General features: G+C 61.8%; 1 protein-coding gene across 2 annotated transcripts; it reads left to right on the forward strand.

The window, feature by feature from the left end:
• Positions 1-726: 726 nt before the first annotated feature.
• m6pr (mannose-6-phosphate receptor (cation dependent)) lies at positions 727-16,222 on the forward strand. Of its 2 annotated transcripts, none has more exons than XM_059960247.1 (5): positions 727-922; positions 5,959-6,068; positions 14,034-14,164; positions 14,558-14,666; positions 15,987-16,222. In XM_059960247.1, the coding sequence occupies exons 2-5, from the start codon at positions 6,039-6,041 to the stop codon at positions 16,119-16,121; spliced, it is 405 nt and encodes a 134-aa protein (XP_059816230.1). In that variant the 5' UTR covers positions 727-922; positions 5,959-6,038; the 3' UTR covers positions 16,122-16,222. The 2 variants fall into 2 exon arrangements, with proteins under 2 accessions (XP_059816230.1, XP_059816229.1); XM_059960246.1 differs by having other exon boundaries at positions 728-922; positions 14,558-14,684.
• Positions 16,223-20,388: the final 4,166 nt, after the last annotated feature.

The following is a 20,388-nucleotide window of genomic DNA, read 5'->3' on the forward strand; positions in this document are numbered from 1 at the left end:
GACGTGGAAGGGAGGAGAGTGTGAGGGACGGTGAGGAGAGGAGAGGGAGAGGGACGGGGAGTGGAGGAGAGGGACCTGAGGGTGGGGAGTGGAGGAGAGGGAGAGGGACGGGGAGTGGAGGAGAGGGACCTGAGGGTGGGGAGCGGAGGAGAGGGTGAGGGACGGGGAGTGGAGGAGAGGGACCTGAGGGTGGGGAGTGGAGGTGAGGGTGAGGGACGGGGAGTGGAGGGGAGGAGAGGGTGAGGGATGGGGAGTGGAGGAGAGGGACCTGAGGTTGAGGGAGGGGGAGTACAGGATAGGGTGAGGGAGGGGAGCGGGAGGGAGAGGGTAAGGGACCTGAGGTTGAGGGGAGGAGAGGTGAGGGAGGGGAGGGACCAGGCGGGTGAGGGGGGAGTGGAGGAGAGGGTGAGGGAGGGGAGGGACCTGAGGTTGAGGGAGGGGGAGAGGGTGGGGAGGGAGAGGGTGAGGGACGGGGAGAGGAGGAGAGGGAACTGAGGTTGAGGGAGGGGGAGTAGAGGAGAGGCTGAGGGAGGGGAGGGACCTGAGGTTGAGGTAAAGGGGAGGGACCTGGGGTGTAAGGGAGGGGAGGGGGAGGGAGCGACTGAGGGAAGGGGGAGGTTCCTGAGGGTGAGGGAGAAGGGGAATTGGGACGGATGGGGAGAGGGTGGAGCGACTGAGGGGGAGCGGTGTCCTGCAAACGGTCTGGTCAGCGTTTAACTTCCACTGTCCGGCACTCTTTACCTCAGATTTACAGTGAAGACTGTCAACGCCTCAACCCAGGAGGAGTACAGCTACAATTTCCGGCTCTGTGACAGCGTGCTCCCCGGAGACCCCACCGCCGCCGTGGTCCAGCTCAACCACAAAGTGAAGAACGACACCAAAGTCATCGGCCGCATCAACTCGACCCAGGTCATCGGTGGCAGTGAGTGTGCGATGGAGATTCACACTGTGTCTGACCCCGGGAGTGTGTGATGGGACGGTGCGGAGGGAGATTCACTCTGTGTCTGACCCCGGGAGTGTGTGATGGGACGGTGTGGAGGGAGATTCACTCTGTGTCTGACCCCGGGAGTGTGTGATGGGACGGTGAGGAGGGAGATTCACTCTGTGTCTGACCCCGGGAGTGTGTGATGGGACGGTGTGGAGGGAGATTCACTCTGTGTCTGACCCCGGGAGTGTGTGATGGGACGGTGTGGAGGGAGATTCACTCTGTGTCTGACCCCGGGAGTGTGTGATGGGACGGTGTGGAGGGAGATTCACTCTGTGTCTGACCCCGGGAGTGTGTGATGGGACGGTGTGGAGGGAGATTCACTCTGTGTCTGACCCCAGGAGTGTGTGATGGGACGGTGCGGAGGGAGATTCACTCTGTGTGTGACCCCGGGAGTGTGTGATGGGACGGTGCGGAGGGAGATTCACTCTGTCTATGACCCCGGGAGTGTGTGATGGGTCGGTGTGGAGGGAGATTCACTCTGTGTCTGACCCCGGGAGTGTGTGATGGGACGGTGTGGAGGGAGATTCACTCTGTGTCTGACCCCAGGAGTGTGTGATGGGACGGTGTGGAGGGAGATTCACTCTGTGTCTGACCCCGGGAGTGTGTGATGGGACGGTGTGGAGGGAGATTCACTCTGTGTCTGACCCCGGGAGTGTGTGATGGGACGGTGTGGAGGGAGATTCACTCTGTGTCTGACCCCGGGAGTGTGTGATGGGACGGTGTGGGGGGAGATTCACTCTGTGTCTGACCCCGGGAGTGTGTGATGGGACGGTGTGGAGGGAGATTCACTCTGTGTCTGACCCCGGGAGTGTGTGATGGGACGGTGTGGAGGGAGATTCACTCTGTGTCTGACCCCGGGAGTATGTGATGGGACGGTGTGGAGGGAGATTCACTCTGTGTCTGACCCCGGGAGTATGTGATGGGACGGTGTGGAGGGAGATTCACTCTGTGTCTCACCCCGGGAGTGTGTGATGGGACGGTGTGGAGGGAGATTCACTGTGTGTCTGACCCCGGGAGAGTGTGATGGGACGGTGTGGAGGGAGATTCACTCTGTGTCTGACCCCGGGAGTGTGTGATGGGTCGGTGTGGATGGAGATTCACTCTGTGTCTGACCCCGGGAGGGTGTGAGGGGACGGTGTGGAGGGAGATTCACTCTGTGTCTGACCCCGGGAGAGTGTGATGGGTCGGTGTGGATGGAGATTCACTCTGTGTCTGACCCCGGGAGTGTGTGATGGGACGGTGTGGAGGGAGATTCACTCTGTGTCTGTCCCCGGGAGTGTGTGATGGGACGGTGTGGAGGGAGATTCACTCTGTGTCTGACCCCGGGAGTGTGTAATGGGACGGTGTGGAGGGAGATTCACTCTGTGTCTGTCCCCGGGAGTGTGTGATGGGACGGTGTGGAGGGAGATTCACTCTGTGTCTGACCCCGGGAGTGTGCGATGGGACGGTGTGGAGGGAGATTCACTCTGTGTCTGACCCCGGGAGTGTGCGATGGGACGGTGTGGAGGGAGATTCACTCTGTGTCTGACCCCGGGAGAGTGTAATGGGACGGTGCGGAGGGAGATTCACTGTGTGTCTGACCCCGGGAGTATGTGATGGGACGGTGTGAAGGGAGATACACTCTGTGTCTGACCCCGGGAGTGTGTGATGGGACGGTGTGGATGGAGATTCACTCTGTGTCTGACCCCGGGAGAGTGTGATGGGACGGTGTGGAGGGAGATTCACTCTGTGTCTGACCCCGGGAGTGTGTGATGGGACGGTGTGGGGGGAGATTCACTCTGTGTCTGACCCCGGGAGTGTGTGATGGGACGGTGTGGAGGGAGATTCACTCTGTGTCTGACCCCGGGAGTGTGTGATAGGACGGTGTGGAGGGAGATTCACTCTGTGTCTGACCCCGGGAGTGTGTGATGGGACGGTGTGGAGGGAGATTCACTCTGTCTCTGACCCCGGGAGAGTGTGATGGGACGGTGTGGAGGGAGATTCACTCTGTGTCTGACCCCAGGAGTGTGTGATGGGACGGTGTGGATGGAGATTCACTCTGTGTCTGACCCCGGGAGTGTGTGATGGGACGGTGTGGAGGGAGATTCACTCTGTGTCTGACCCCGGGAGTGTGTGATGGGTCGGTGTGGATGGAGATTCACTCTGTGTCTGACCCCGGGAGGGTGTGAGGGGACGGTGTGGAGGGAGATTCACTCTGTGTCTGACCCCGGGAGAGTGTGATGGGTCGGTGTGGATGGAGATTCACTCTGTGTCTGACCCCGGGAGTGTGTGATGGGACGGTGTGGAGGGAGATTCACTCTGTGTCTGTCCCCGGGAGTGTGTGATGGGACGGTGTGGAGGGAGATTCACTCTGTGTCTGACCCCGGGAGTGTGTAATGGGACGGTGTGGAGGGAGATTCACTCTGTGTCTGTCCCCGGGAGTGTGTGATGGGACGGTGTGGAGGGAGATTCACTCTGTGTCTGACCCCGGGAGTGTGCGATGGGACGGTGTGGAGGGAGATTCACTCTGTGTCTGACCCCGGGAGTGTGCGATGGGACGGTGTGGAGGGAGATTCACTCTGTGTCTGACCCCGGGAGAGTGTAATGGGACGGTGCGGAGGGAGATTCACTGTGTGTCTGACCCCGGGAGTATGTGATGGGACGGTGTGAAGGGAGATACACTCTGTGTCTGACCCCGGGAGTGTGTGATGGGACGGTGTGGATGGAGATTCACTCTGTGTCTGACCCCGGGAGAGTGTGATGGGACGGTGTGGAGGGAGATTCACTCTGTGTCTGACCCCGGGAGTGTGTGATGGGACGGTGTGGGGGGAGATTCACTCTGTGTCTGACCCCGGGAGTGTGTGATGGGACGGTGTGGAGGGAGATTCACTCTGTGTCTGACCCCGGGAGTGTGTGATAGGACGGTGTGGAGGGAGATTCACTCTGTGTCTGACCCCGGGAGTGTGTGATGGGACGGTGTGGAGGGAGATTCACTCTGTCTCTGACCCCGGGAGAGTGTGATGGGACGGTGTGGAGGGAGATTCACTCTGTGTCTGACCCCAGGAGTGTGTGATGGGACGGTGTGGATGGAGATTCACTCTGTGTCTGACCCCGGGAGTGTGTGATGGGACGGTGTGGAGGGAGATTCACTCTGTGTCTGACCCCGGGAGTGTGTGATGGGACGGTGTGGAGGGAGATTCACTCTGTGTCTGACCCCGGGAGTGTGAGATGGGACGGTGTGGAGGGAGATTCACTCTGTGTCTGACCCCGGGAGTGTGTGATGGGACGGTGTGGAGGGAGATTCACTCTGTGTCTGACCCCGGGAGTGTGTGATGGGACGGTGCGGAGGGAGATTCACTCTGTGTCTGACCCCGGGAGTGTGTGATGGGACGGTGTGGAGGGAGATTCACTCTGTGTGTGACCCCGGGAGTGTGAGATGGGACGGTGTGGAGGGAGATTCACTCTGTGTCTGACCCCGGGAGTGTGTGATGGGACGGTGCGGAGGGAGATTCACTCTGTGTCTGACCCCGGGAGTGTGTGATGGGACGGTGTGGAGGGAGATTCACTCTGTATCTGACCCCGGGAGAGTGTGATGGGACGGTGTGGAGGGAGATTCACTCTGTGTCTGACCCCGGGAGTGTGTGATGGGACGGTGTGGAGGGAGATTCACTCTGTATCTGACCCCGGGAGAGTGTGATGGGATGGTGTGGAGGGAGATTCACTCTGTGTCTGACCCCGGGAGAGTGTGATGGGACGGTGTGGAGGGAGATTCACTCTGTGTCTGACCCTGGGAGAGTGTGATGGGACGGTGTGGAGGGAGATTCACTCTGTATCTGACCCCGGGAGAGTGTGTGATGGGACGGTGTGGAGGGAGATTCACTCTGTGTCTGAACCCTGGAGTGTGCAATGGGACGGTGTGGAGGGAGATTCACTCTGTGTCTGACCCCGGGAGTGTGTGAGGGGACGGTGTGGAGGGAGATTCACTCTGTGTCTGACCCCGGGAGTGTGCGATGGGACGGTGTGGATGGAGATTCACTCTGTGTCTGACACCGGGAGTGTGTGATGGGACGGTGTGGAGGGAGATTCACTCTGTGTCTGACCCCGGGAGTGTGCGATGGGACGGTGTGGAGGGAGATTCACTCTGTGTCTGACCCCGGGAGTGTGCGATGGGACGGTGTGGAGGGAGATTCACTCTGTGTCTGACCCCGGGAGTGTGTGATGGGACGGTGCGGAGGGAGATTCACTCTGTGTCTGACCCCGGGAGTGTGTGATGGGACGGCGTGGAGGGAGATTCACTCTGTGTCTGACCCCGGGAGTGTGTGATGGGACGGAGTGGAGGGAGATTCACTCTGTGTCTGACCCCGGGAGCGTGTGATGGGACGGTGTGGAGGGAGATTCACTCTGTGTCTGACCCCGGGAGTGTGTGATGGGACGGTGTGGAGGGAGATTCACTCTGTGTCTGACCCCGGGAGTGTGTGATGGGACAGTGTGGAGTGAGATTCACTCTGTGTCTGACCCCGGGAGTGTGTGATGGGACGGTGTGGAGGGAGATTCACTCTGTGTCTGACCCCGGGAGTGTGTGATGGGACGGTGTGGAGGGAGATTCACTCTGTGTCTGACCCCGGGAGTGTGTGATGGGACAGTGTGGAGGGAGATTCACTCTGTGTCTGACCCCGGGAGTGTGTGATGGGACAGTGTGGAGGGAGATTCACTCTGTGTCTGACCCCGGGAGTGTGTGATGGGACGGTGTGGAGGGAGATTCACTCTGTGTCTGACCCCGGGAGTGTGTGATGGGACGGTGTGGAGGGAGATTCACTCTGTGTCTGACCCCGGGAGTGTGTGATGGGACGGTGTGCAGGGTGATCCACTGTGGGTTTTGCCAAATCTGTGCTTCTCAGACCCTTCCACACTCAGCCACCACGTCCCAATCTGAAGCCTGACTCCACTGGTGCATGTGCGCGAGTTTACGAGTGATTATTTCCTCTGCCCAGGTGACTGGATCCTGCTTCTCTTCGGAGACGGCGACCCGTACAGAACTCACTGCCAGGGGGAGCGGCGGAAGGCATTGCTGATGGTTTCCTGCGAGCCCGGCGTGGTCTCGGTGAGTGTGTGTCCCCTTCGATCCTGCGTACTTTCTCCCGAGTCGACAGAGCTCCCCGAGTTCCCAGCACGTCCCCCTATCCCTCAGAGCTGATGGGGTGGTTCAGTCGGTATACGTTAGCCGCTGGATGAATACAGGCGCTCGGAGGGAAATTTGCAGCACTTTTAAACCATGCTTAGCCACACTTATTCAGCAGGACGCTGTCTGGATTAGAGAGGGTGCAGAGGAGATTCACCGGGACGCTGTCTGGATTAGAGAGGGTGCAGAGGAGATTCACCGGGACGCTGTCTGGATTAGAGAGGGTGCAGAGGAGATTCACCGGGACGCTGTCTGGATTAGAGAGGGTGCAGAGGAGATTCACCGGGAAGCTGCCTGGATTAGAGAGGGTGCAGAGGAGATTCACCGGGACGCTGTCTGGATTAGAGAGTGTGCGGAGGAGATTCACCGGGACGCTGCCTGGATTAGAGAGTGTGCGGAGGAGATTCACCGGGACGCTGTCTGGATTAGAGAGGGTGCAGAGGAGATTCACCGGGAAGCTGCCTGGATTAGAGAGGGTGCAGAGGAGATTCACCGGGACGCTGTCTGGATTAGAGAGGGTGCAGAGGAGATTCACCGGGACGCTGCCTGTATTAGAGAGGGTGCAGAGGAGATTCACCGGGACGCTGTCTGGATTAGAGAGGGTGCAGAGGAGATTCACTGGGACGCTGTCTGGATTAGAGAGGGTGCAGAGGAGATTCACCGGGACACTGCCTGGATTAGAGAGGGTGCAGAGGAGATTCACCTGGACGCTGTCTGGATTAGAGAGGGTGCAGAGGAGATTCACCGGGACACTGCCTGGATTAGAGAGGGTGCAGAGGAGATTCACCGGGACGCTGCCGGGATTAGAGAGGGTGCATAGGAGATTGACCAGGATGCTGTCTGGATTAGAGAGGGTGCAGAGGAGATTCACCGGGACGCTGTCTGGATTAGAGAGGGTGCAGAGGAGATTCACCGGGACGCTGCCTGGATTAGAGAGGGTGCAGAGGAGATTCACCGGGACGCTGCCTGGATTAGAGAGGGTGCAGAGGAGATTCACCGGGACGCTGTCTGGATTAGAGAGGGTGCAGAGGAGATTCACCGGGACGCTGCCTGGATTAGAGAGGGCGCAGAGGAGATTCACCAGGACGCTGCCTGGATTAGAGAGGGTGCAGAGGAGATTCACCGGGACGCTGCCTGGATTAGAGAGGGTGCAGAGGAGATTCACCGGGACGCTGCCTGGATTAGAGAGGGTGCGGAGGAGATTCACCGGGACGCTGTCTGGATTAGAGAGGGTGCGGAGGAGATTCACCGGGACGCTGCCTGGATTAGAGAGGGTGCGGAGGAGATTCACCGGGACTCTGCCTGGATTAGAGAGGGTGCGGAGGAGATTCACCGGGACGCTGCCTGGATTAGAGAGGGTGCAGAGGAGATTCACCGGGATGCTGTCCGGATTAGAGAGGGTGCAGAGGAGATTCACCGGGACGCTGCCGGGATTAGAGAGGGTGCAGAGGAGATTCACCGGGACGCTGCCGGGATTAGAGAGGGTGCAGAGGAGATTCACCGGGACGCTGCCGGGATTGGAGAGGGTGCAGAGGAGATTCACCAGGAGGCTGCCTGGATTAGAGAGGGTGCAGAGGAGATTCACCGGGACTCTGCCTGGATTAGAGAGGGTGCAGAGGAGATTCACCGGGACGCTGCCTGGATCAGAGAGGGTGCGGAGGAGATTCACCGGGACGTTGTCGGGATTAGAGAGGGTGCAGAGGAGAATCACCAGGACGCTGCCTGGATTAGAGAGGGTGCGGAGGAGATTCACCGGGACGCTGCCTGGATTAGAGAGGGTGCAGAGGAGAATCACCAGGACGCTGCCTGGATTAGAGAGGGTGCAGAGGAGATTCACCGTGACGCTGCCTGGATTAGAGAGGGTGCAGAGGAGATTCACCGGGACGCTGCCTGGATTAGAGAGGGTGCAGAGGAGAATCACCAGGATGCTGCCTGGATTAGAGAGGGTGCGGAGGAGATTCACCAGGACGCTGTCTGGATTAGAGAGGGTGCAGAGGAGATTCACCAGGACGCTGTCTGGATTAGAGAGGGTGCAGAGGAGATTCACCGGGACGCTGCCTGGATTAGAGAGGGTGTGGAGGAGATTCACCGGGAAGCTGTCTGGATTAGAGAGGGTGCGGAGGAGATTCACCGGGACGCTGTCTGGATTAGAGAGGGTGCAGAGGAGATTCACCGGGACGCTGTCTGGACTAGAGAGGGTGCGGAGGAGATTCACCGGGACGCTGTCTGGATTAGAGAGGGTGCGGAGGAGATTCACCGGGACGCTGCCTGGATTAGAGAGGGTGCGGAGGAGATTCACCGGGGCGCTGCCTGGATTAGAGAGGGTGCGGAGGAGATTCTCCGGGACGCTGCCTGGATTAGAGAGGGTGCGGAGGAGATTCACCGGGACGCTGCCTGGATTAGAGAGGGTGCGGAGGAGATTCACCGGGACGCTGCCTGGATTAGAGAGGGTGCGGAGGAGATTCACCGGGACGCTGCCTGGATTAGAGAGGGTGCGGAGGAGATTCACCGGGACGCTGCCTGGATTAGAGAGGGTGCGGAGGAGATTCACCGGGACGCTGTCTGGATTAGAGAGGGTGCAGAGGAGATTCACTGGGACGCTGCCTGGATTAGAGAGGGTGCAGAGGAGATTCACCGGGACGCTGCCTGGATTAGAGAGGGTGCAGAGGAGATTCACCTGGACGCTGTCTGGATTAGAGAGGGTGCAGAGGAGATTCACCGGGACACTGCCTGGATTAGAGAGGGTGCAGAGGAGATTCACCGGGACGCTGCCGGGATTAGAGAGGGTGCATAGGAGATTGACCAGGATGCTGTCTGGATTAGAGAGGGTGCAGAGGAGATTCACTGGGACGCTGCCTGGATTAGAGAGGGTGCAGAGGAGATTCACCGGGACGCTGCCTGGATTAGAGAGGGTGCGGAGGAGATTCACCGGGACGCTGTCTGGATTAGAGAGGGTGCGGAGGAGATTCACCGGGACGCTGCCTGGATTAGAGAGGGTGCGGAGGAGATTCACCGGGACTCTGCCTGGATTAGAGAGGGTGCGGAGGAGATTCACCGGGACGCTGCCTGGATTAGAGAGGGTGCAGAGGAGATTCACCGGGACGCTGTCCGGATTAGAGAGGGTGCAGAGGAGATTCACCGGGACGCTGCCGGGATTAGAGAGGGTGCAGAGGAGATTCACCGGGACGCTGCCGGGATTAGAGAGGGTGCAGAGGAGATTCACCGGGACGCTGCCGGGATTGGAGAGGGTGCAGAGGAGATTCACCAGGAGGCTGCCTGGATTAGAGAGGGTGCAGAGGAGATTCACCGGGACTCTGCCTGGATTAGAGAGGGTGCAGAGGAGATTCACCGGGACGCTGCCTGGATCAGAGAGGGTGCGGAGGAGATTCACCGGGACGTTGTCGGGATTAGAGAGGGTGCAGAGGAGAATCACCAGGACGCTGCCTGGATTAGAGAGGGTGCGGAGGAGATTCACCGGGACGCTGCCTGGATTAGAGAGGGTGCAGAGGAGAATCACCAGGACGCTGCCTGGATTAGAGAGGGTGCAGAGGAGATTCACCGTGACGCTGCCTGGATTAGAGAGGGTGCAGAGGAGATTCACCGGGACGCTGCCTGGATTAGAGAGGGTGCAGAGGAGAATCACCAGGATGCTGCCTGGATTAGAGAGGGTGCGGAGGAGATTCACCAGGACGCTGTCTGGATTAGAGAGGGTGCAGAGGAGATTCACCAGGACGCTGTCTGGATTAGAGAGGGTGCGGAGGAGATTCACCGGGACGCTGTCTGGATTAGAGAGGGTGCAGAGGAGATTCACCGGGATGCTGTCTGGACTAGAGAGGGTGCGGAGGAGATTCACCGGGACGCTGCCTGGATTAGAGAGGGCGCAGAGGAGATTCACCAGGACGCTGCCTGGATTAGAGAGGGTGCAGAGGAGATTCACCGGGACGCTGCCTGGATTAGAGAGGGTGCAGAGGAGATTCACCGGGACGCTGCCTGGATTAGAGAGGGTGCGGAGGAGATTCACCGGGACGCTGTCTGGATTAGAGAGGGTGCGGAGGAGATTCACCGGGACGCTGCCTGGATTAGAGAGGGTGCGGAGGAGATTCACCGGGACTCTGCCTGGATTAGAGAGGGTGCGGAGGAGATTCACCGGGACGCTGCCTGGATTAGAGAGGGTGCAGAGGAGATTCACCGGGACGCTGTCCGGATTAGAGAGGGTGCAGAGGAGATTCACCGGGACGCTGCCGGGATTAGAGAGGGTGCAGAGGAGATTCACCGGGACGCTGCCGGGATTAGAGAGGGTGCAGAGGAGATTCACCGGGACGCTGCCGGGATTGGAGAGGGTGCAGAGGAGATTCACCAGGAGGCTGCCTGGATTAGAGAGGGTGCAGAGGAGATTCACCGGGACTCTGCCTGGATTAGAGAGGGTGCAGAGGAGATTCACCGGGACGCTGCCTGGATCAGAGAGGGTGCGGAGGAGATTCACCGGGACGTTGTCGGGATTAGAGAGGGTGCAGAGGAGAATCACCAGGACGCTGCCTGGATTAGAGAGGGTGCGGAGGAGATTCACCGGGACGCTGCCTGGATTAGAGAGGGTGCAGAGGAGAATCACCAGGACGCTGCCTGGATTAGAGAGGGTGCAGAGGAGATTCACCGTGACGCTGCCTGGATTAGAGAGGGTGCAGAGGAGATTCACCGGGACGCTGCCTGGATTAGAGAGGGTGCAGAGGAGAATCACCAGGATGCTGCCTGGATTAGAGAGGGTGCGGAGGAGATTCACCAGGACGCTGTCTGGATTAGAGAGGGTGCAGAGGAGATTCACCAGGACGCTGTCTGGATTAGAGAGGGTGCAGAGGAGATTCACCGGGACGCTGCCTGGATTAGAGAGGGTGTGGAGGAGATTCACCGGGAAGCTGTCTGGATTAGAGAGGGTGCGGAGGAGATTCACCGGGACGCTGTCTGGATTAGAGAGGGTGCAGAGGAGATTCACCGGGACGCTGTCTGGACTAGAGAGGGTGCGGAGGAGATTCACCGGGACGCTGTCTGGATTAGAGAGGGTGCGGAGGAGATTCACCGGGACGCTGCCTGGATTAGAGAGGGTGCGGAGGAGATTCACCGGGGCGCTGCCTGGATTAGAGAGGGTGCGGAGGAGATTCTCCGGGACGCTGCCTGGATTAGAGAGGGTGCGGAGGAGATTCACCGGGACGCTGCCTGGATTAGAGAGGGTGCGGAGGAGATTCACCGGGACGCTGCCTGGATTAGAGAGGGTGCGGAGGAGATTCACCGGGACGCTGCCTGGATTAGAGAGGGTGCGGAGGAGATTCACCGGGACGCTGCCTGGATTAGAGAGGGTGCGGAGGAGATTCACCGGGACGCTGTCTGGATTAGAGAGGGTGCAGAGGAGATTCACTGGGACGCTGCCTGGATTAGAGAGGGTGCAGAGGAGATTCACCGGGACGCTGCCTGGATTAGAGAGGGTGCAGAGGAGATTCACCTGGACGCTGTCTGGATTAGAGAGGGTGCAGAGGAGATTCACCGGGACACTGCCTGGATTAGAGAGGGTGCAGAGGAGATTCACCGGGACGCTGCCGGGATTAGAGAGGGTGCATAGGAGATTGACCAGGATGCTGTCTGGATTAGAGAGGGTGCAGAGGAGATTCACTGGGACGCTGCCTGGATTAGAGAGGGTGCAGAGGAGATTCACCGGGACGCTGCCTGGATTAGAGAGGGTGCGGAGGAGATTCACCGGGACGCTGTCTGGATTAGAGAGGGTGCGGAGGAGATTCACCGGGACGCTGCCTGGATTAGAGAGGGTGCGGAGGAGATTCACCGGGACTCTGCCTGGATTAGAGAGGGTGCGGAGGAGATTCACCGGGACGCTGCCTGGATTAGAGAGGGTGCAGAGGAGATTCACCGGGACGCTGTCCGGATTAGAGAGGGTGCAGAGGAGATTCACCGGGACGCTGCCGGGATTAGAGAGGGTGCAGAGGAGATTCACCGGGACGCTGCCGGGATTAGAGAGGGTGCAGAGGAGATTCACCGGGACGCTGCCGGGATTGGAGAGGGTGCAGAGGAGATTCACCAGGAGGCTGCCTGGATTAGAGAGGGTGCAGAGGAGATTCACCGGGACTCTGCCTGGATTAGAGAGGGTGCAGAGGAGATTCACCGGGACGCTGCCTGGATCAGAGAGGGTGCGGAGGAGATTCACCGGGACGTTGTCGGGATTAGAGAGGGTGCAGAGGAGAATCACCAGGACGCTGCCTGGATTATAGAGGGTGCGGAGGAGATTCACCGGGACGCTGCCTGGATTAGAGAGGGTGCAGAGGAGAATCACCAGGACGCTGCCTGGATTAGAGAGGGTGCAGAGGAGATTCACCGTGACGCTGCCTGGATTAGAGAGGGTGCAGAGGAGATTCACCGGGACGCTGCCTGGATTAGAGAGGGTGCAGAGGAGAATCACCAGGATGCTGCCTGGATTAGAGAGGGTGCGGAGGAGATTCACCAGGACGCTGTCTGGATTAGAGAGGGTGCAGAGGAGATTCACCAGGACGCTGTCTGGATTAGAGAGGGTGCGGAGGAGATTCACCGGGACGCTGTCTGGATTAGAGAGGGTGCAGAGGAGATTCACCGGGATGCTGTCTGGACTAGAGAGGGTGCGGAGGAGATTCACCGGGACGCTGTCTGGATTAGAGAGGGTGCGGAGGAGATTCACCGGGAAGCTGCCTGGATTAGAGAGGGTGCGGAGGAGATTCACCGGGACGCTGCCTGGATTAGAGAGGGTGCGGAGGAGATTCACCGGGACGCTGCCTGGATTAGAGAGGGTGCGGAGGAGATTCACCGGGACGCTGCCCGGATTAGAGAGGGTGCGGAGGAGATTCACCGGGACGCTGCCCGGATTAGAGAAGGTGCGGAGGAGATTCACCGGGACGCTGCCTGGATTAGAGAGGGTGCGGAGGAGATTCACCGGGACGCTGCCTGGATTAGAGAGGGTGCGGAGGAGATTCACCGGGACGCTGCCTGGATTAGAGAGGGTGCGGAGGAGATTCACCGGGACGCTGCCTGGATTAGAGAGGGTGCGGAGGAGATTCACCGGGACGCTGCCTGGATTAGAGAGGGTGCGGAGGAGATTCACCGGGACGCTGCCTGGATTAGAGAGGGTGCGGAGGAGATTCACCGGGACGCTGTCCGGATTAGAGAAGGTGCGGAGGAGATTCACCGGGACGCTGCCTGGATTAGAGAGGGTGCGGAGGAGATTCACCGGGACGCTGCCTGGATTAGAGAGGGTGCGGAGGAGATTCACCGGGACGCTGCCTGGATTAGAGAGGGTGCGGAGGAGATTCACCGGGACGCTGCCTGGATTAGAGAGGGTGCGGAGGAGATTCACCGGGACGCTGTCTGGATTTGAGAGGGTGCAGAGGAGATTCACCGGGTCGCTGCCTGGATTAGAGAGGGTGCAGAGGAGATTCACCGGGACGCTGCCGGGATTAGAGAGGGTGCAGAGGAGATTCACCGGGACGCTGCCGGGATTAGAGACCGTGTTTTATGAGGAGAGGCTGAGTCAGCTGAAGCTTTTCTCTTGGGAGTGAAGGAGGATGTGAGGAGACTCATCGAGGCAGTAACTGATTTTCTGATTTATTTTATTTTCTTTTAAGTTATGTATGGTATTGAACTCAGTGAAATTTGAAGTGTGGAGAAACCCGAATCTTATCCGGTGTCCTGCGACACTGACCCCGTCCTCGGCTCACTGTCTCCGCTCCTGGGTGGGTCCCTGCGTTCCACGGTGACTCACTCCCAGCTCGTCCTGCCTGTGCCCCTGGGGGGGGGGGGCGGGAGGGGCGGTAGATGTCTGCTCGTGCCCTCTTCACAGACGCTCTCTCTCCCCCCTCGAAGGCCCAGTTCAAGGTGGTCCTCGAACAGCGGGAGAAAGTCTCGGACTGCTTTTACCTTTTCGAGATGGACAGCAGCCTGGCCTGTCCCAGGACCGTCACGAAACTCAGCACCGGATCAGTGCTGCTGATCCTGTGAGTACGAGGGGAGGGGTGAGGGAGGGAGGCTCCGGGAAACGGTTGGACTGTTGGCAGTGTGGAGGAGCGGGGTTACAACGGACATCGATAGGATGCAAAACCAGGCTGAGAGGTGGCAGATGGAGTTCAACCCAGAGAAGTGAGAGGTGGTTCATTTTGTCCGGGGGGAAGGGGGACGGAGAGGGGGAGGGAGAGAGCGGGAAGGGCAGGGTGTCCGGGAACCTCGGCACCGGATCCGTGCCGCTGATCCTGTGGGTCCGGGGGGAAGGGGGAGGGAGGAAGGAATGGTGGGTCGGAGAGGGGGGAGGAATGCAGAGGGTGCAGGGGGTAACGGGACTGAGAGAGTCCGCTCCCCAGACTAACTCTTCCCCCCCCCCCCCCTCACCGCAGGTTCGTGACCCTCCTCTGCCTCTACCTCCTGGGTGGGTTCCTGTACCAGCGGCTGGTACTGAAGGCAAAGGGCATCGACCAGTTCCCCAACCACTCCTTCTGGCAGGAGGTGGGCAACTTGACCGCGGTGAGTGAGTGCGGGGCGCGGGGGTTTGTGAACGGAACGCTCCCTGTCCGAGAGAGTAGAGGGACGTGGCATGGGTGAGGAGCAGATTCACCAGGACGCTGTCTGGATTAGAGAGGGTGCGGAGGAGATTCACCGGGACGCTGCCTGGATTAGAGAGGGTGCAGAGGAGATTCACCGGGACGCTGTCTGGATTAGAGAGGGTGCAGAGGAGATTCACCGGGAAGCTGCCTGGATTAGAGAGGGTGCGGAGGAGATTCACCGGGACGCTGTCTGGATTAGAGAGGGTGCGGAGGAGATTCACCGGGACGCTGCCTGGATTAGAGAGGGTGCAGAGGAGATTCACCGGGACGCTGTCTGGATTAGAGAGGGTGCAGAGGAGATTCACCGGGAAGCTGCCTGGATTAGAGATGGTGCAGAGGAGATTCACCGGGACGCTGTCTGGATTAGAGAGGGTGCAGAGGAGATTCACCGGGACGCTGCCTGGATTAGAGAGGGTGCAGAGGAGATTCACCGGGACGCTGTCTGGATTAGAGAGGGTGCAGAGGAGATTCACCGGGACGCTGCCTGGATTAGAGGGTGCAGAGGAGATTCACCCGGAAGCTGCCTGGATTAGAGAGGGTGCGGAGGAGATTCACCGGGACGCTGTCTGGATTAGAGAGGGTGCGGAGGAGATTCACCGGGACGCTGCCTGGATTAGAGAGGGTGCAGAGGAGATTCAACGGGACGCTGCCTGGATTAGAGAGGGTGCGGAGGAGATTCACCGGGACGCTGCCGGGATTAGAGAGGGTGCGGAGGAGATTCACCGGGACGCTGTCTGGATTAGAGAGGGTGCGGGGGAGATTCACCGGGACGCTGTCTGGATTAGAGAGGGTGCAGAGGAGATTCACCGAAACGCTGTCTGGATTAGAGAGGATGCGGAGGAGATTCACCGGGACGCTGGCTGGATTAGAGAGGGTGCGGAGGAGATTCACCGGGACGCTGCCTGGATTAGAGAGGGTGCAGAGGAGATTCACCGGGACGCTGCCTGGATTAGAGAGGGTGCAGAGGAGATTCACCGGGACGCTGCCTGGATTAGAGAGGGTGCGGAGATTTACCGGGACGCTGCCTGGATTAGAGAGGTGAGTTAGTTTACACAGAGAGTGGTGGGTGTGTGGATTGCCCTGTCGGTGTAGTGGTTGAGGCAGGGTCGTTTCAGAGAGTGTTTGATAGGTGCACGATGGAGGGGGGATTGGCTTTGACTGGGTGGGCCGCAAGTGGGGAGGAATGGGGATCGCTGACCAGTCTGCCCCCTCCCCTCCCCAGGACGGCTGCGATCTTGTGTTCCGCTCCAAGTCGCGCTCCCCGCCCCCCTCGTACCGGGGCGTGGGCTCGCAGCCCCTGGGGGGGGCCGATGACGAGGAGGAGGACGAGAGGGACGAGCACCTGCTGCCCATGTGAGGGAACGAGGAGGGGGGACCGCGGCGGTGTCCGTAAGGGGAGAGGGCTTTCGCGCTCTGTAACGCGGACCGGGTCTTTTAATAAAAGTTGTCCGGCCTCGAGTCCGCCTCGTTTTCCAATCAGCACAGACGCCAGCCGAGCAGGTTTGAACCTTTATTCCACGCCGACAGGCACCCACCCTCCTCCCCGGGCGGACAGACCCTCCCGTCGTCTCCTCGGCCTCGTTCGCTCTCCCCTTCCCCACTCGCTCACGCACTCACGCTCTCGGCCGCCCCGCTGCCCACCCCCTCTACGCCTCCTTCAGCAGGTTGATGCGGGCGCAGATCTTCAGCGCGGGCCCCAGCTTGATGTTCATGGTCGTCATCAGGTGCTCCTCCTTCAGCAGGAGCAGTGCCTGCCCGTCGATCTCCTGCAGGCGGAACTCGGCCGCCAGCTCCTCGCACCCTGGGGGAGACGCACACACCGTCAGGGGGTGGGGGAGAGGGACGGTCACACACACACACCGTCGGGGGGTGGGGGAGAGGGGGACGGTGTGACACACACACACCGTCAGGGGGTGGGGGAGAGGGACGGTCACACACACACACCGTCGGAGGGTGGGGGAGAGGGACGGTCACACACCGTCGGGGTGGGGGAGAGAGGGACGGTCGCACACACACACACACACCGCCGGGGGGTGGGGGAGAGGGGGACGGTGTGACACACACACACCGTCGGGGGGTGGGAGAGAGGGACGGTCACACACACACACCGTCGGAGGGTGGGGGAGAGGGGACGGTGTGACACACACCGTCGGAGGGTGGGGGAGAGGGGACGGTGTGACACACACCGTCGGGGGGTGGGGGAGAGAGGGACGGTGTGACACACACACACCGTCGGGGGGTGGGGGAGAGGAGGACGGTCACACACACACACCGTCGGGGGGTGGGGGAGAGGGGGACGGTCACACACACACACCGTCGGAGGGTGGGGGAGAGGGGACGGTGTGACACACACCGTCGGGGGGTGGGGGAGAGAGGGACGGTGTGACACACACACCGTCGGGGGGTGGGGGAGAGGGGGACGGTCACACACACACACCGTCGGAGGGTGGGGGAGAGGGGGACGGTCACACACACACCGTCGGGGGGTGGGGGAGAGGGACGGTGTGACACACACACACCGTCAGGGGGTGGGGGGGAGGGGGACGGTCACACACACACACCGTCGGGGGGTGGGGGAGAGGGGGACGGTCACACACACACACCGTCGGGGGGTGGGGGAGAGAGGGACGGTCACACACACACACCGTCGGGGGGTGGGGGAGAGGGGGACGGTCACACACACACACCGTCGGGGGGTGGGGGAGAGGGGACGGTCACACACACACACCGTCGGGGGGTGGGGGAGAGGGGGACGGTCACACACACACCGTCGGAGGGTGGGGGAGAGGGGGACGGTCACACACACCGTCGGAGGGTGGGGGAGAGGGGGACGGTCACACACACACCGTCGGGGGGTGGGGGAGAGGGGGACGGTCACACACACACACAGTCGGGGGGTGGGGGAGAGGGGGACGGTCACACACACACCGTCGGGGGGTGGGGGAGAGGGGGACGGTCACACACACACCGTCGGGGGGTGGGGGAGAGGGGGACGGTCACACACACACACCGTCGGGGGGTGGGGGAGAGGGGGACGGTCACACACACACACCGTCGGGGGGTGGGGGAGAGGGGGACGGTCACACACACACACCGTCGGGGGGTGGGGGAGAGGGGGGACGGTCACACACACACCGTCGTGGGGTGGGGGAGAGGGGGACGGTGTGACACACACACCGTCGGGGGGTGGGGGAGAGGGGGACGGTCACACACACACACCGTCGGGGGGTGGGGGGAGAGGGGGACGGTGTGACACACACACACCGTCGGGGGGTGGGGGAGAGAGGGACGGTCACACACACACACCGTCGGGGGGTGGGGGAGGGGGACGGTCACACACACACACCGTCGGGGGGTGGGGGAGAGGGGGACGGTGTGACACACACCGTCGGGGGGTGGGGGAGAGGGGGACGGTCACACACACACACCGTCGGGGGGTGGGGGAGAGGGGGACGGTGTGACACACACACACCGTCGGGGGGTGGGGGAGAGGGGGACGGTCACACACACACACCGTCGGGGGTGGGGGAGAGGGGGACGGTCACACACACACCGTCGGAGGGTGGGGGAGAGGGGGACGGTCACACACACCGTCGTAGGGTGGGGGAGAGGGGGACGGTCACACACACACCATCGGGGGGTGGGGGAGAGGGGGACGGTCACACACACACACCGTCGGGGGGTGGGGGAGAGGGGGACGGTGTGACACACACCGTCGGGGGGTGGGGGAGAGGGGGACGGTCACACACACACACCGTCGGGGGGTGGGGAGAGGGGGACGGTGAGACACACACACATTGTCGGGGGGTGGGGGAGAGGGGGACGGTCACACACACACACCGTCGGGGGGTGGGGGAGAGGGGGACGGTCACACACACACCGTCGGGGGGTGGGGGAGAGAGGGACGGTCACACACACACACCGTCGGAGGGTGGGGGAGAGAGGGACGGTCACACACACACACCGTCGGGGGTGGGGGAGAGGGGGACGGTCACACACACACACCGTCGGGGGGTGGGGGAGAGGGGGACGGTGTGACACACACACACCGTCGGGGGGTGGGGGAGAGGGGGACGGTCACACACACACCGTCGGGGGGTGGGGGAGAGGGGGACGGTCACACACTCACACCGTCGGGGGGTGGGGGAGAGGGGGACGGTCACACACACACACCGTCGGGGGGTGGGGGAGAGAGGGACGGTCACACACACCGTCGGGGGGTGGGGGAGAGAGGGACGGTGTGACACACACACACCGTCGGGGGGTGGGGGAGAGGGGGACGGTCACACACACACACCACCGGGGGGTGGGGGAGAGGGGGACGGTCACACACACACACCGTCGGGGGGTGGGGGAGAGGGGGACGGTCACACACACACACCGTCGGGGGGTGGGGGAGAGGGGGACGGTGTGACACACACACACCGTCGGGGGGTGGGGGAGAGGGACGGTCACACACACACCGTCGGGGGGTGGGGGAGAGGGGGACGGTCACACACACACACCGTCGGGGGGTGGGGGAGAGGGGGACGGTGTGACACACACCGTCGGGGGGTGGGGGAGAGGGGGACGGTCACACACACACACCGTCGGGGGGTGGGGGAGAGGGGGACGGTGTGACACACACCGTCGGGGGGTGGGGGAGAGGGGTACGGTCACACACACACACCGTCGGGGGGTGGGGGAGAGGGGGACGGTCACACACACACACCGTCGGGGGGTGGGGGAGAGGGGGACGGTCACACACACACCGTCGGGGGGTGGGGGAGAGGGGGACGGTGTGACACACACACACCGTCGGGGGGTGGGGGAGAGGGGGACGGTCACACACACACACCGTCGGGGGGTGGGGGAGAGGGGGACGGTCACACACACACCGTCGGGGGGTGGGGGAGAGGGGGACGGTCACACACACACACCGTCGGGGGGTGGGGGAGAGGGGGACGGTCACACACACACACCGTCGGGGGGTGGGGGAGAGGGGGACGGTCACACACACCGTCGGGGGGTGGGGGAGAGGGGGACGGTCACACACACACCGTCGGGGGGTGGGGGAGAGGGGGACGGTCACACACACACACCGTCGGGGGGTGGGGGAGAGGGGGACGGTCACACACACACCGTCGGGGGGTGGGGGAGAGGGGGACGGTCACACACACACACCGTCGGGGGGTGGGGGAGAGGGGGACGGTCACACACACACACCGTCGGGGGTGGGGGAGAGGGGGACGGTCACACACACACACCGTCGGGGGGTGGGGGAGAGGGGGACGGTCACACACACACACCGTCGGGGGGTGGGGGGAGAGGGGGACGGTCACACACACACCGTCGGGGGGTGGGAGAGAGGGGGACGGTCACACACACACACCGTCGGGGGGTGGGGGAGAGGGGGACGGTCACACACACACACACACCGTCGGGGGGTGGGGGAGAGGGGGACGGTGTGACACACACCGTCGGGGGGTGGGGGAGAGGGGGGACGGTCACACACACACACCGTCGGGGGGTGGGGAGAGGGGACGGTCACACACACACACACACCGTCGGGGGGTGGGGGAGAGGGGGACGGTGTGACACACACCGTCGGGGGGTGGTGGAGAGGGGGACGGTCACACACACAC

This window comes from Hypanus sabinus, unplaced genomic scaffold (assembly GCF_030144855.1).
Source record: "Hypanus sabinus isolate sHypSab1 unplaced genomic scaffold, sHypSab1.hap1 scaffold_2362, whole genome shotgun sequence".
NCBI classification, from domain to species: domain Eukaryota; kingdom Metazoa; phylum Chordata; class Chondrichthyes; order Myliobatiformes; family Dasyatidae; genus Hypanus; species Hypanus sabinus.

Coding starts and splice junctions, on each gene's coding strand:
- m6pr (XM_059960246.1), top strand. CDS start 6,039: ATGGTTTCCTGCGAGCCCGGCGTGGTCTCG. Junction 14,165..14,557: donor GGATCAGTGCTGCTGATCCT/GTGAGTACGAGG, acceptor CCCTCACCGCAG/GTTCGTGACCCTCCTCTGCC. Junction 14,685..15,986: donor AGGTGGGCAACTTGACCGCG/GTGAGTGAGTGC, acceptor TCCCCTCCCCAG/GACGGCTGCGATCTTGTGTT.